This window comes from Oryza brachyantha, chromosome 2, assembly GCF_000231095.2.
Source record: "Oryza brachyantha chromosome 2, ObraRS2, whole genome shotgun sequence".
NCBI classification, from domain to species: Eukaryota; Viridiplantae; Streptophyta; class Magnoliopsida; order Poales; family Poaceae; genus Oryza; species Oryza brachyantha.
In genome coordinates, this window is record NC_023164.2 from 19,887,502 (window position 1) to 19,903,280 (window position 15,779).

Consider the following 15,779-nt stretch of genomic DNA (forward strand, 5'->3'; position numbering starts at 1 on the left):
ACCGTGAACTTGAAAATTTTTTAATCGATGATCGAGTTTGAACTTAAAATGCATTCCGACTTTTCAGTCATCCACTTTGCACATCTCGACAAGGGAAACAATTTTTAGCAATGTGCTTACATGCCATATAAATAGTCATCAAAAAATATGACAAAATTTGACAAAATAGATTAATTCGATTTATATCACTTCACAAACACAAACATGCAAGTTTAAATTCAACTTCAAAAAAACAAACAAAACTGAAACTAAGTATACGAATATTCATAATTGTTTTTGTTATTTTTGTTACAGCTTGTAGAAGTTAAATTTAAACTTGTATGCTAATGAAGTGATATAACTCATATTAAGCTATCTTGTTAAATTTTTTCATAATTTTTTATGACTATTGAAATGGCATGTGCTAAAAAATTGCTTCCATCTCGACAGGAATGGGCAACGTCTCTAAACAGAGCAGATACATCAAAATCTTAACACTAGCATTTATCTGGTCCTCCTCATACAGATTATTTCTTCTACAAGTCTGCACATTTTATTCTTCAGCTCCAATCCAACACCTCAGCTGCTCCCTTTGCGATAAAACGAGCGGGCAACGAAGGGATCTCGACGGGTAAATTTACACCAAACGAAAACGAATTCACTGGGTTTTCACATTTACGAGGAGCTAAGCCGGAGCGACTCGAACGAGTGCTCGAGCTGAGCCGTCCCGCCGGCCGCCTGCCGGAGCAGATTCTTCACCGACTCCACCCAGTCCTGCTTCTGCTCCCTGCTCTCGCACTGGAACTCCACCACGCCCTGCGCCGTCCTCAGCCCGAAGTGGAACTTCTCCGCCACCGCCGACTCCGAAGCGGGAGGCACGCCGCCGCCCGACGCGCGCGCCGGCCACGCCGGCATGTCGTCGTGGACGCCGTACACGACGCTCTTCTTCTTCTTGGAGAAGGCGCCGCCGATGTGCTTGCTCTTCAGCTTCACGATCACCTGCGACTTCTTGTTGATGTACACGGCCACTCGCTTCCAGTGCAAAGCGCCTGTGCGACAACCATATCCGGCGATTCAGCTCGGTTCGAGGCGGCGACGTGCCAAGGAGAGATTTTTTTTTGAGCTCACCTTTCCGGCTGCGTTTGAGGAGCGTCCCTTCCTTGCACCATACGTCCCCGCGGCAGCTTCCGGCCTTCTCGTAGGGCGCCACGGCCGCCTTGCTCCTCGCCTCCCGCTGCGCTCTAAGCCGCAGCGCCGTCGCTCCTCTCAGAGCTACCACGTTACAAGCAGTCGAAGATGTTTAGTTGCTCGTCGGAGTTGGCATGCGTGGCAGCAGCGAGGGGACGGGGTGTATTGGTTCTTGCTCACCTGTGGCTGCGGCGGCACTGAGGGTCATGAGATCCCCGGGGCTCCGCACGTCGACCGCTGCCTCCACCGCGGATGCCACCTGGTCGTGGTCGGCGCCGGCGAGCTCGGCGATCTCGATGCAGTGCGAGGCAAGCAGCTGCGTGGCGGAGGCCAGCGCGGCGTCCATCTTGGCATCGTCGAGGTCGCCCGGGTTCGCGGCGCCGGAGGCCACGGCTGCGACGGCAGCCGCCACGCTCGCCACGGTGACCGCGGCGTGCACGCGCGCCCGCTCGGCGCGGGCCTTGTCGACCCTGCTGCTCCCGTCCCTGTGGTGGAACCACCTCCCGATCGTGTGCTGGTGCGCCGCCGCGGAGATGGCGCTCCTGCACCTGAAATTCTGAAGGCATTCATCAGATCAGCTCGCGGAAAGGAAACCGTTCGCACTGTCCTTCCATCGATCGTTGCAGTACAGGTAGTGACGATCTTACACGCTTGCGGGGGCTTAGGTTGGTGCCAGAGGCGGCGGCGAGCGCGAGCGTCTCCGGCATGAGCTTCCCGGAGAGGCGGTCGACGACGAAGTTGGTGCTCCGCCTCCCGCCGACGCCGCCGGTGAGCACCCTGGAAATCTCCGACGCGGACACGCTCCACGACCGGGACAGGAACTCCATGGGCTCCATTGGCGTCTGCACCGCCGCCGCGCCATGCGCATCCATGAGCAGCAGGTGATCCCTCCTCCTCATCCTCCCCAACACGTGCCCTTCCATATATCCTTCACTCGCTCTCCCTGCGATTTTCTTGAACACGGTAGCGCTATTCCCTCCCTTGCATTCATTGCCTCCGGCCGGTGATGCCTCGCCGGCCTACTTATCATGGGTCCGGCCGATCGAGCTGTGGATCGCACACGAAGCACGGGAAAGAGGGTGCGTGGGCGGCAGGAAACACCAAGGCCTGGGGACGTCTGACGGAGCTGCCGCCCCTGTCGTCGCTTTGCCGCGCGGGGCGACACGTAGCAGCAGTGCCACTCGCCGGGGTGGCCATTGCCGTCCTCGTTCGTCGCGCCGGACCGTGCGCAGGAGACAGGAGCGTCGGGCGTCGGCCGTCGAGTGTATAGAAAAGAGGAGGAGAGGGGGTCAGGGAGGATTCAGGGGACGAAGAGCGTGCATGCACCTCGGACTCGTGAGCCTGCCAGTGTACACTCTGCCACTGCTAGTTTATTCGTTCAATTCTATGCGTATGCGGAGGACGGTGGCAGCTGGCCCGTGTGTGCTGCTAGTTTGTCGGAGAAAACGGACACTGGTCAGAATCAGAAAGAACGCGTGGGATGTTGGCAGTCACCACTCACCACCGGGTCCCCTCACCACCCCTCCGACCACCGTCACAGCATCACTTGCCTGCAACCAGTACCTCCCTTGTCACTGCCTCACTGCTGCGTCGTGGCGTTCGGCTTCGTTACCGTCACCTCGCCCCTGATGGCCTGATGGCTGATGCACCCGTGTGCTGCTGCCTCTGTACACGTAGCAGTTGTAGCTGGGACAAAATTGAGACCAACCAAACCAGGACGGCGATCGACCAATACCAAAATTCACATGAAAAAAATCACACTCTACTCCTTCAATTATCAATCGAACTTTATTTACGTTCCTCGCCCACAAAATTAGTTATATAGTAACAATTAACGTCTTAACCAGTTAGTAGCATTCACAGCAGTTTCAGCAGTACTTGGCTAATTGGCTTGTTTAACTTGTCTATGGCTGCGTTCGTTTGGAGAGGAGAGGGGTTAGTTATCCAGCGCAGAAAACGTAATAATAGATTAGTACATGATTAATTAATTATTAAAAAATATAAAATAGATTAATATGAATTTTTAAAACAACTTTTCTACAGAAAATTTTCGCAAAAAATACACCGCTTAGCTGTTCGGGAAACGTGTGTGTGAAAAAAGGGGTGTTAGATATCTAACTTGGGGTGGCCGAACATGGCCTATGTCCTTTATGATGTTGACATGTTGCTTAGGTGTCACTGAAAGAAAAAATATAGAATAAAAATAAATACATCATGTCTATACGTTGGCCAATCAAAAAGATAAAAAAAATATCATGAAACCCTAATATGAGTGGGTCCTACTCCCTCCACCTCGCTCCTTCCTCCTCTCTCAACTTCATCTTCTTACTACTCTTTCCTCCTCTCTGGATCTTCTCCATTTCTTCTCTCCACCCTAACAACCAACTCGAATTCAAGCACCGACGCGCGAGAACATTGAGGTGTGGAGCTTCGGGCAATGCAAAGGGACAACGATAAACTCGTGACACCAGAGGGGATAAAAGGAGGTGAGGAGGTCGACGGGCAGCAAGTGGCGGCGACTCATGACGCCAATAACTCTGCCAACCAGGGGAAAGAAGGAGGTGAGGAGGCCGGTGGCGGCTAGCAGGAGGAGATCAAGGCAAGGTTTCTCAGCAGCCTCTGGTTCCTATCGTTTGATTTGTTACCTCCAAGTTCTAGAGGAGTTTTGGCACGGGGGTTGTACCTAGTCAACGGTGGCCCATGCATGGATGACAACAAGCCTAGAGTACAACGGTCAAGGAGGAGCAAAAGGTGCGATGGTGGGCCTCGGGGGAGAGGTGAATAGGACGCCCGCCGGCATCATGCTCCTCCTACCGGCTGCCACTCCTCTAGCTCCATCACCTCCCAACCACAATAAGAACCAACAAATGTTGCTGCAATGATGCAAAACGAAGTTGTAGATCAATCCTCTGCCTATCATCATTTCTTATCAAGGATGGATACCAATGAGGATGCACATATAAGACACCGATCAGAATGTGTTGGGAGACATACAAATCTATGTGACTTCCTTTTCGAGTCAACGACTACTTCTAACAGCGAAGATTCCCTCTACGCATCAATGCCTTGAGAGGCATGTAGACGTTGCCGCACCTGATGCCTCCTCCATCTCCATCCGGGTGCTCTCTCCTTTCAATATTTGTCCAATCAGCACCGCCCATGCAACATCTTGAAACAGCTAGGTTGTTAATGGTTACGCAATCATCCCTCTCACCTTAGCGATTGAGGTAGTGTCACCGTTGTGGTACTGGTGGCCTTTGTCTTCCCATGCTAGGAGGGAGAGTTGGAAGAAAATTACAGAGAATGTCCCACTGACGTGTGGGCACTAGTGATAAGTCAACGTGCAATGTAGCGTCATGTTAGAAAATAATATTCATATCTACTACTTAAAAGTGAAGTCGTCCATTCTCTTTTTCACCCCCACGCCACGTAAAATACATATTCTTCTAGAAAAGCAAAAAAAAAATTCTTACATAAGCCGTTTCTTTTATCCATGGTATGTACAGTCCACCATTATTTATAAGAGTATGTTGCAATATACATGTATGTTACTTGTATGCACTAAGATTAGAGATATTTTATATTCCGATTTTACGACTGCGAAGCGTAATTGAAATTCGTATCGGAGTTGAGAGTCGACGAGTGGACTTCTCATGCATTAAGCGCAGTACACCGATCAATGGACGAGCCCAGTACGCAGTACACGGTCTACTTGAAGTCCGCTGACAAAATGAATTATCTGGCTAGCCGACTGGCTTAATGTCTGTTCACGACAGCAGGGTAAGTTCGATTCGTGTTGGTATTTTGCAGTTAATTGTCATCCACCCCATCACAATTTGTACCCGTTGCGCCTTGGGATTATTGCACGTTCGTGTGAGAAGAGACTTTTCTTCCAACTATCCAGGTACAAATTACCAAATCGAATGCAAATTGATCGTACCAATCGTTTATATGAAATTTTAAACTTTGATTTTTTTCCTTCCGACAACAAAATCGCAGAAAGAGACCTTCTACACGTACCGTGTTTAATTAAGAAAAGGTAAACGGGAACATACAGAACCCGTGAATTTTCACACACGACGAATATCAAAGCAAACGATGCATGCAAACTGACACGGATACTTCGATCCATCCACGTTAAGCGTAGTCCTGGTCGGCGACCGGCTGGTAGGAGCCAATGAACACGTCGCCGTACACGAGCCCGGCGAGGCCGCCGCCGACCAGTGGGCCGACCCAGTAGACCCAGTTGCCCGCGAAGTTGCCGGCGGCGACGGCCGGGCCGAAGGAGCGCGCCGGGTTCATGGAGCCGCCGCTGAAGGGCCCGGCGGCGAGGATGTTGGCGCCGACGATGAAGCCGATGGCGATGGGCGCGATGGTGCCGAGCGAGCCCTTCTTGGGGTCCGCCGCCGTGGCGTACACCGTGTACACCAGCGCGAACGTGATGACGACCTCCATCACGACGCCCTCCAGCTCGCTGATGCCGGCGACGCCGTGCGTCGGGATGGCCTGCGCGTGCGTGCATGCGTTTCCGGTGTCAGTTACTAGTAGCAGCAGATCGAGAGCGATCGAGCACCATGGCGTTTCTGTAATTAATCGGTGATGGTGTGCCGACCTTGCCGTGGGTGACGAACTTGAGGAGAAGGCAGGCGACGGAGGCGCCGAGCAGCTGGGCGACCCAGTAGAAGAGCCCGGTGAGGATGGTGATGTGCCCGCCGACGGCGAGGCCGAACGTCACGGCCGGGTTAAGGTGGCCACCGGAGATGTTGGCGGCGACGGACACGCCAACGAAGAGCGCGAGTGCATGGGCGATGGCGATCGCCACAAGGCCGGCCGGGTCGAGCGCGCCGCCATTAGTCAATTGCCCTACACAAACAAACCAAGCCTCCGCGTCTCGATCGGTCAGAGCTCAGAAGTGAACCATACCAAAACTGGCCACGCTTCAACTCACCATAGGCAATGGCCGATCCGACGCCGGCGAAGACGAAGAGGAGGGTGGCGATGAACTCCGCCACGTAGGCCTTGACGGAGGCGGCGCTGAAGGAGTCACCCAAGCTTCCCAACGCGAGCTTCACCATTTTCACCCTTACTCTGACAAGTGTGGAATTAATTGTCTCTAACACTTAAGAGAGCTTAGCTATTACTGATGTGGCGAAGCTTGTTCAGCTTAGGCCCCCTTTTTATACACACGGCTCGTGCTGGCGACTTAATTTTTCTGCTTCAGCTGTGTGGATTAGAATAGCATGGGCGGTGCGGATGATCACCACAAACATTTTTTGTTAAACGCTAGCTTGTTCTATGATTGATACTAGCCTGCCCAACCGCACTTTGATTTGTCCAAATGTTTGTTGCTATTAGAAAATTTAAGTAGGAGTAATGTGTGGCAACGAGAATGCTAAGACTCTGGATGTTAGCCAGCAGAGGTGTTTTAATTATGAGTTTTACTTTTATCCTTCTTTTGGTACCTCTTTTGTACCGCGAGGTACCGGTACCTCGAGGTACTAATATCCCCACTCATACTATTCACCCACGATATCTTGAGTTACTATGCAATCGTGACCGTTCGATCTATCATTATCAACCGTCAAAATTTTAGTATCAACTTGATCGTGAGATGGATAGCACGAGTAAAGATTTTAGTACCTTACGGTATAAAAGGAAGGATGAGAGTAAAGCTCTTTTAAGTATGATGGTTGTAAAATGCTACTGATATGGATGTTGTGCATTTGACTGGCTAGAAATGTTTGGCCATTTGATTTTTTTGCCCAGTACCTTATTTCTTTTATGCAGTATAATACTATGTACATAAAAATTTGAATTTGATTAGGTTCGATTATGAACAACCCTTGTCAACAAGTTGCATGAAATTCTTCCTCTTATCTAAAGGAAATGGTTTAGCCATGAAACTTGTGCAGCAAAATGGTTTAGCAGTTTTTCTTCTGGCTATTGCAACTAATTCCATCTACTTCTAAAGGGTTTTTTTTTACCATTCTTGAAAAGTAACTTGAGATACCAAAAATTATAGTGTAAAATTATAGAACCATGGTACTTAAGGTATTAAATTTTACACTAAAAAATATGATAACTCGAGGTATGTTTTCAGAAAGGTAAACTCACTTCTAAATGCACAACAAGAGCAACCGCGGGAAGTCTGTCGTATGATCTGGTTGATAATCAATGCCCTCTTGGTGAAAGCTCGCATATTTCAGTAGTTGGCCAGATAGAAGCATTCTCAAATCTCAACTCGGGAAATCTTCACTAGATACTGCACTCTTTAACTTTAACTTTTCTAGAGAGTTCGGATCGGTGATTGGTGGTCGGTAGAGGAGCAAATGAGAGCTTTGCATTTCGAAGTCGGTCAATTAGAGTATCGTACATACCGAGTTTGCGTCAGGTACAGCAATTTGATAGTGCTAAAAATCGGTGGCAAAGACGTCATTAGGAATGGACAGACGATGATTAGGACTGCATACATTGGTTTGTTTTACTCTGTAACAACCGTTGAAAACTGTATTCATGCATTTCTTCCCCTAATGAAACTGCAGCTGATGGTGCAAAGCTTAAAACTTTTCTGTCCGGTGTTCATTTATACATGTTGTCATGTTGATGATAGTAACAGAAGATAATTTTTTGCAGTAAGGCGGTCGTTGACTGTATAACTGATATATGGACGGTGGACAATATGCAGTTCTATGATTCTATCCAACATCACTAGTCTAGTTTGATTATCATAGTTTCCAGGGTTTCAGTTGGGACATAAGTACATCAGGGAAACTGTGATATTCCAGTATTCCACTAGAATTTCGCTAGCAACTAACACTCTTTTAATCCCTGCAAGTCAAAGCTTTACCAAAGATACAGTAAAAGCTTTGTGCTCCTGTCATGCAGGTCATACAGACACCACCCAAAAACACAAAAGGAAAATTGCAAGCATCTTCTGCGTTTTCATGTTCTCTGACAACAGCCAATTTGTGACTCGCGAGGCACACGTTTTATAGTGCAGTGGTTACTACTTTTTGGCTATGATCCAACGCTCCCTACTCACTAATTTTCAGAGATTAGTTGCGGGGTCCTGCTCTCTGCATTATTCAGTGGCAACATTCGTCCGTGGATTGCCGTCGTTTAATGACGCTGCAAGGCTGCAATGGTTTGTTAATTACCTTATCGCCTCGCCGCAAATGATTGAGAAATCTCGCCTGCAATCTGGAATCTTTTCTCCGCATGAGTGCCGCTCTTCTGTTGTCTGTCTGCCTGCCTGCCCTCGGTGAGCAAGCTCCAAGCTGCACGTTCGTGAGCCTTATTGCACAAATATATGTTATCCATCCGGCTTCTGCTTATCTTCGAACTGTGATAACATTAAATCAGAAACCCTTGCTTTGCATAGCTGAGATGGCTGCTGGTATTTTTGGTTTTCTTTTGTTACCAGTTTTTTTTTTGGGGGGGTGGGGGTGGGGGGGGGGGGAGGTCAGCTCCTGTCCGTTGGACAGAGATCCGACGCCGCTGCCATGAATTTAACTGTAGGCTATAATGCCACGTAGACACCACCGTAGGACGAATGCTAAATCAACATGCCACGTGAGTGCTACGATCGAACAAAACCATCATCTAATCCATCGAGATATTTAATTTAAACTATATTTGATACACTCTGTATGTAGTTTTACCGATTGAAAGATGTGAAATGAACTCGATCTATGGTCGAGGAATATAAATTGGACTTTTTCCAGAGCCTAACCAAGCGCATGACAATTATCTCATCGTTGACCCATTCAACCAGCCCAACTACCCAAGCAGACCCAGGATCTCGAGGCTCAGACCCTTTGATTCAGTTTTATTTGGAATTTCTATTTTTATATTTATTTTTAAAAATAACTAAAAAAAGTTTTTGTCTGAAGTATTCCCGCATCTACCCGAATGTTATCTAGGCAGTTTTTTGTCTAAAAAGGTTTGGAATGTTAAATATGCAGGTGTTTTTTTACGACATGACATGGCTATTGAGGAGGTCAATAGAGGAACCGAGCAAGGCCGGTGCGGGTGGATTTTTGTTGACAGCTCCTTGCCGCTAGGCCTGTTGGAACACCAAGTTGTGTCAGGCCTTGGGTTGGGTCTAGAAAAAGCCTGATCAAAGAACTTATGCCTAAGCTTGGCCCGGGCTTTCTCGGATTAGGCCAAGCTTTTTAAGTTTTTTTTAAGTTTTCTTGGGTTTTTTATAATTTTTGGACTTTCAAGCGTCAATATCTAGGCCTGGCCTTGGCCCCGTACATGGTCAAGCTAGGTCGGACCAAACTTGAACATGCTTACTTGCTGGCTAGTTAGAGGATATTTTTTAGCTCAGGGAGCGGGCGGAATGCAAATGGATCATTTGCCAGTCATTTTTTTGACCATAACAGTAATATACATTCTTCATTCGCTAAGATAGTCCTAGGGGAGCATGGCTCATTGCCAGAGCATTAAGAGCATCTTTAATTTTTATTTTCTTGGGAAGTTATAAGACAGACACGTTATATATGGTGTTAGTTTAGTCAAATATGATACAATGTTTCATCTTTTAAAGCTTGACTAAGTTGGGTCCCATTGGGATACAAAATCCCTCTTTTCAAACTTTCCCCATCCTGCAACATTAAATGTTTTAACTAATATATTTTTAAATCTAGGCACGTGCGATTCAAATGAGTCACATGCTTAGAGGTTTTAGCATTGCATCCTTACTCCACTATACTACACCTCCGTCAAAACATACATTAGAGTTACCTTTTAGAGGCCTCTCGTAAAAGTTCAATCGTAATGGCTTCCCTCATTAACCTTCCTCAATGGTCGTTTGCCACATCATAACAAAACACGCTGGATGAGGTGTTTTCTTTTATAAAAGAACTCTCCTAGAGAGCACTGGTTATAAATACGTAAATACTTCAAATGAAATATACTTATGTAAATATTTAAAAATGTAAATAAATAGATTCCTTTAATAGCATTGTGAAATAAAATGGTGAAAAAAATTCCTGACCAATCAAGTATTGATTTCATAAAAATCTTATTTTTCTTAAACCGACAAAAGCCGATGAAATACATACAAATTCTATAAGAAAAATAATTCCAGTTTGATTTTTTAAAACTTTGGCTAAAAACTGAGAAATTTGTGTTGGTTCAGAAAGTATAGGTTTCACGCAATTAAGATAAGTTTTTGTCGGTATTCTAAGATTATACCCCCTCTTTTTTTATTCGACATCGTGGACTATTCGTTTTATTAAAAATTTATAAATCATTAATTACTATTATTATTTAATTTATTGCTTTAGTAATTTTAAGCCTGACTTAAAATTTAACATATTTAATAAATATTTTAAATACGACGAATAATATCACAACATCAGTATCACGCCCCAACCCTAGGAACCCCCTAGGTCGGGCCTGTGTTCTAGGACAGCAAGACTTCCCTCACACAACCAGAAATGACTTCCCGATTTCCCGATGGGTGACCGATCGGTCACCCATCCCATCTATCACGCCCCAACTTGTTGGTATGAGTATCTATCAAATCCTATTAAATTCTATCACGCCTCAACCCTAGGAACCCCCCTAGGTCGCGCCCGTGAAACCGCGAGCGCCCCATCTATCACGCCCCAACTTGTTGGTATGAGTATCTATCAAATCATATTAAATTCTATCACGCCTCAACCCTAGGAACCCCCCTAGGTCGCGCCCGTGAAACCGCGAGCGCCCCAACTTGTTGGTATGAGTATCACGCCCTAACCCTAGGAACCCCCCTAGGTCGCGCCCGTGAAACCGGTCGGCTCTGATACCATTCTATCACGCCCCACGCCCCAACCTTAGGAACCCCCTAAGTCGGGCCTGTGCTCTAGGACAGCAAGACTTCCCTCACACAACCAACACACATGTCTTCTCTGCGCACCCGAGTCATTTCTTTGGAGTTCTCTCGAAATAAGCTTCCGGAAAAGAAATTGCAACTTGTTGGTATGAGTATCTATCAAATCCTATTAAGCCTTGGGCTGGGATGTTACAATCAGTATCAATGGAATGCTTTGTTCCGAGGCTATTACCTATCATACGTGATCGGATGCGTTCGTTTTGGCATGTTAGGCCACCTCCAATGAATATCTATAAGCTATCTAAAAGGTATACTATACAATTTTTTAATAGAAGAGAGATAAAAACTATCTCTTAATTTTGAGATAGTCTCTTGCACATATTTTAATGTCAAGTGAGAATGAATTATATGGTTATTTATATTATGAGCTGTTTGCTAAGAGCTAGACCATTGAAAAAGTTGTCTTTTAGAATGCTTAGAGATAATACGTTATCTCTGTTGTTGGAGGTGGCCTTAGGCCCTGTTTAATTCCTAAAAACTTTCACATCGAATCTTTAGACACCTAAATAAAGCATTAAAAATACATGAACATTAAAACTAATTACACAGCTATAGAGAAAATCGTGAGACGGATCCTTTGAGCCTAATTAGGACATGATTAACCATAAGTGCTACAGTAACCAACATGTGCTAATGATGGATTAACTAGACTCAAAAGATTTGTCTCGTGGTTTCAAGGCGGAATCTAAAATTTGTTTCGTAATTAGACTATGTTTAATACTGTAAATGTGTGTCAAAAAACTTGATGTGATATTTTTGCAAAATTTTTTTACAAACTAAACAAGGCCTTAGGCTAAACTTCTGCTTGTTTTCCGTTATCACGCTTTTCAAACTACTAAATGATATATTTCGTGGAAAAATTTTCTATATAGAAATTGTTCTAAAAGATCAAATAACTTCATTTTTTAAATTTTTAATAAGTAATACTTAATTAATCATGTGCTAATTATATTTATCGTTTTTCGTGATGCGCTTTCGTGGCCCTCTTGTTTTGAACGCAGCCATCGTTCCGCGCTTGGCCGATGCGTCGATCATGTACTGCTAGCTACACGGTAGGTGCATGGCCGTGCCCGTCGACAAAACATGCTCTGTCAATACATGTGGGCACGCGCGCCGGCTGCCCGCCTGCCCGGCCGGGGCGCGATAGGCCGACGTGCCACAACGCAAGCCACACGCACATGCACCAACCAACCGTTCGTTTTATCCCAGCCACACGGGGCAGAGATCGATCGATCGGTCGGTTGATGAGTTGATCGATCGAGTAGTAAGTACTACAGCTATAGCTCCGGTTGACCGGAGCACTGTGCTGTCAGAGCCCGATCCATCCAAGATCTATCCCGATCGGCGACGGACGGGCATGTCGTCGACTCGGCGGTCGAGATGATCGATGGCGATCGAGACCGGTTGATAGTGCCGGCGTACGTTTCGGATGGACTCTTGCGCCCACAAAGATCTGCGTGCCATCCGAGGCTAACCCACAAGTGGGGGCCATTTAACATGGTTCTGTCGGCCACTTCCCACTTTTTGGAGTCCTTTGCCATTGCCTGCGAGAGCTGTTGGTTTGTTTGATTCCTCTCTAGTATCTCGGCACGCCGCCGAGGAGGAGAAAAAGAAAAGGTGAGGGTGGTGAGGGCGTCGAGCATAGCATGCAACGTGATCGCCTTCTAGAGTCTTCTTATAGCTTTGCTACTAGTACTACTCCACGTACCTATCGCAACTGCCTGCAGAGGAATTGGATGGATGGGTCTCGTCGTCGTCGATCTCATGCATGAAAGCAGACGTGCAGACGTGTAGTGGTGCTTAATTAATTATCGAAGTCCTGGTTATGTACGTACTCCGTGCTGATGTGTATGGTTCGTGTATGTATGCATATGTTTGAAGGCGATCGATGTCGATGGATCGACTAAAGAAAGAGCCCAGACGGCCAGACATCCATCCATCGGCCGTCCGAGCTGAAGATCGAGACGCGTCGATCGTTTTCTCTGATGACAAAAGCGAATGACGGGAAATTGGAATATCATATATACATCCGTACACACACTCTCGGTTTAACACGGGGATGGATATATATTCACACAGGGATCTAATTACCTAGCGCTGGGCACCTAGCTAGCTAGCTATAGTTTAATTTGTACACGCCGGACGTCGCTCGGACAGGTCGAAGGCGAAGGATTATTGGTTCATCAGCTGCTGATCCATGGCTTTGGGTGTGGCTAGCACAAGACGTCCTTGAGAAGCTTGTACCTGCGGACGGCCGCCTTCGAGACCCTCCGTCCGCCGCCCTCCTGCTCTCCGCCGCCGGTCGCCGGCTTGTTCTTGGCTCGGTACTCCCTGGAGAACGGCTCGTCGTTTCCTTCCGTCGTCTGCCTGCAGCCGCCGCCGGGCGTCGTCGTCGCCGGTGCCCCTTTCTTCCCGACGACGACGGCGGCGTCGCTGAGGCACCAGTCGCACACGCCGGCGCCCGCCTCCGCCGGGGCCCCGTCGCCGTAATAGTTGGTGCAGTAGCTGCATGCGTCCGTCCGTTCGGTACCGCGCCCCGCGCCCGCGTGCGCGTGCATGGAAGACGAACACTACGCGTCAGTTTTCTAGCATGCAAGTACCTAGACGCCAAGAATTAGAGATTGCGAGGTAAATACGGGGAAAGGTTTTATCGGTTTGCGTACGCACGAGTGCTGGAAGCGGCGGCGGCAGCGGGCGCAGCGGAAGAGCTTGTCCGGGAACCCGACGTCGCCGCACATGGAGCAGACGGTGCCGCCGTCGCCGGCCGTGCCGGGCCTGCCGGCCATCGATCGATCTAGACGTAACACACCTACACACCGGCGGCGATCGAGATGGCTACAAAGCTAGCTAGCTAGAGCGCGCGTATGTGGTCAGCCGGCGAGGGGGGAGGAGGGAGAGACGGAGATCGTGTCGGGAGGAAGAAGTGGTGGCAGCAGTGGAAGGGGAGCACGGAGAAGGTATTTTTTAATACGGAGAGTGAGACTGACGGTGCAGTCTACGCGAGGGAGAGATCGTGGCCGGGTGGGTGGTGATGGCGGAGTGGGCGGCTGCGTGCTGCGTGGCCTGGGGGCCCTTCCCAGGTGCGCGGTTTTTGGTTGGACGAGGCGGGGGCCGATCGGGCTGGAGACGGGCCACGTGTCCGTGTGTACGTACGTGTAATGGGAAGGCAGTGAAAGGACTGGCAGCAGCAGTCGCTGCGTCAGCTATACCATTTATGATTTTATTTATTTTTCAAACTTTTTTAATAAATAATTTTATTACTTAGCCTCGGGTGAAACGCTACCGATAACGGCCACACCAAAAATTAATTCTGCTTGACAGCGTTGTTTTGCCACGTCAATATTGATGGTATAACCAAAAGATTCATCCGGTGGAAATATTTTCTTCCGAGATTTAGTAATAATTTTTTTTATTAAAGATGTTTAAAAACAAAAAAATCACCAGTTATCGAGTTGGAATATTTTTTAACTACAGTGCTAGTGTACTTGGGTGGTTGTGCTAAACCGTTTGATGCAAACCAAAAAAAATTTATTAATAAACATTATATATATATATATATATATATATATTTGGTGGTCTAAAGATTAAAACAGAAAAATAAATTTTGATAAAACAATTTTAAAATCAACTCTAAATTAAAATTAAAAGTTAGTTTTTTGGTTTATAAGTATAAGTAGAAGTGAAAAGATGGATCATACCATACCATGTGTACTGTATCAAACGACGTGAGCAAATACAGTAACAAGATATGGTCCTAGGGACCGGACGTACCTTCAGGAGAGAACGAAAACAGTTTAATGCTGCTGTGGTACATACTGTATAGCAGTAGATCGCACGCTTGATGTGGGCTGTAGCTCGGTGCTTCGGTGCCCAGGGGCCAGACGTACGCGTACGAATAATCGTCGATATCGTGTAAGCATTTATAAGCCGTTCGCTGTACTCCCCCAAATAATCGATCTACACGGCGATCGATCGATTGATCGTCGCTGGAACAGCAACAGCAGCTACTAGGTCGGTTCGGCCGTCGGTCCTTTACGTCCATGGACCGATCGAAGCCGAGTGATTAATCTGTATATATCCAGGGGGTCCTAGCTAGCTAGTTGGCTACTTACAGGGTGATTGTTTGGGGTACATTTATAAATAAAAATGATTATCAATAAAATGTCTATATACAAGCAAGACTAAAAAAAGTAAACTACAATGTAAAAGGCCTTAAAGTTTATTTTAAATTTAAGATTAAAAATTTAAATTTTATCTTATAAACATAATTCAAAAGATGGGCCATTGGACAGAAGGATCCTGTAGCCGCTTAGCTTAGCTTAATCAGTTGATGGAGACGTCGCACTTGACACGAACATCATATGCATGCATGCGCGCGTACGCCACGCTAGTTCGCTGTAGAACCAGGAGATTATTGATAGCAGACGGACGGATGTTGCGAGAGAGATCGATGCAGACGGCCACCGCGCGCGCGCCGATCCATTGAACTGAGCCCTGCAGATGCATGCGCGCGCGCGGCGCACCATGTATACGCCGTGTGGGGCGCCGTACGTCGTCGCGCGCCGACCGCTCGCTAGCTACGCGGCATGTGTGTGTGCGCGCGCACGCGCGCGCTGATCGGTCGATCTTTGCGATGCATCTGTCGCACCGCCCCGAGTTAGTCCAAATTAGGGAGTAATGTTGGGCGGAACGCAGTACGCGGTCTATGCGTCGATCGGCCAGTGCACTG

At 47.4% G+C, this 15,779-nt stretch overlaps 2 protein-coding genes across 2 annotated transcripts; both read right to left on the bottom strand.

Annotated features, from left to right (window-relative positions):
- Positions 1-522: 522 nt before the first annotated feature.
- On the bottom strand, positions 523-2,090 carry LOC102708132 (VAN3-binding protein-like). The gene is made up of 4 exons (XM_006648843.2): positions 1,815-2,090; positions 1,348-1,723; positions 1,108-1,251; positions 523-1,028 (listed from the first exon to the last, which is right to left on the bottom strand). The coding sequence occupies exons 1-4, from the start codon at positions 2,088-2,090 to the stop codon at positions 655-657; spliced, it is 1,170 nt and encodes a 389-aa protein (XP_006648906.2). The 3' UTR covers positions 523-654.
- Positions 2,091-5,056: 2,966 nt separating this feature from the next.
- Positions 5,057-6,298, bottom strand: LOC102719080 (probable aquaporin TIP2-1). Its single transcript, XM_006647566.3, has 3 exons — positions 6,116-6,298; positions 5,780-6,030; positions 5,057-5,673 (listed from the first exon to the last, which is right to left on the bottom strand). Exons 1-3 carry the CDS (start codon positions 6,240-6,242, stop codon positions 5,305-5,307), a joined length of 747 nt encoding a protein of 248 aa, XP_006647629.1. The 5' UTR covers positions 6,243-6,298; the 3' UTR covers positions 5,057-5,304.
- Between the last annotated feature and the right edge of the window lie 9,481 nt (positions 6,299-15,779).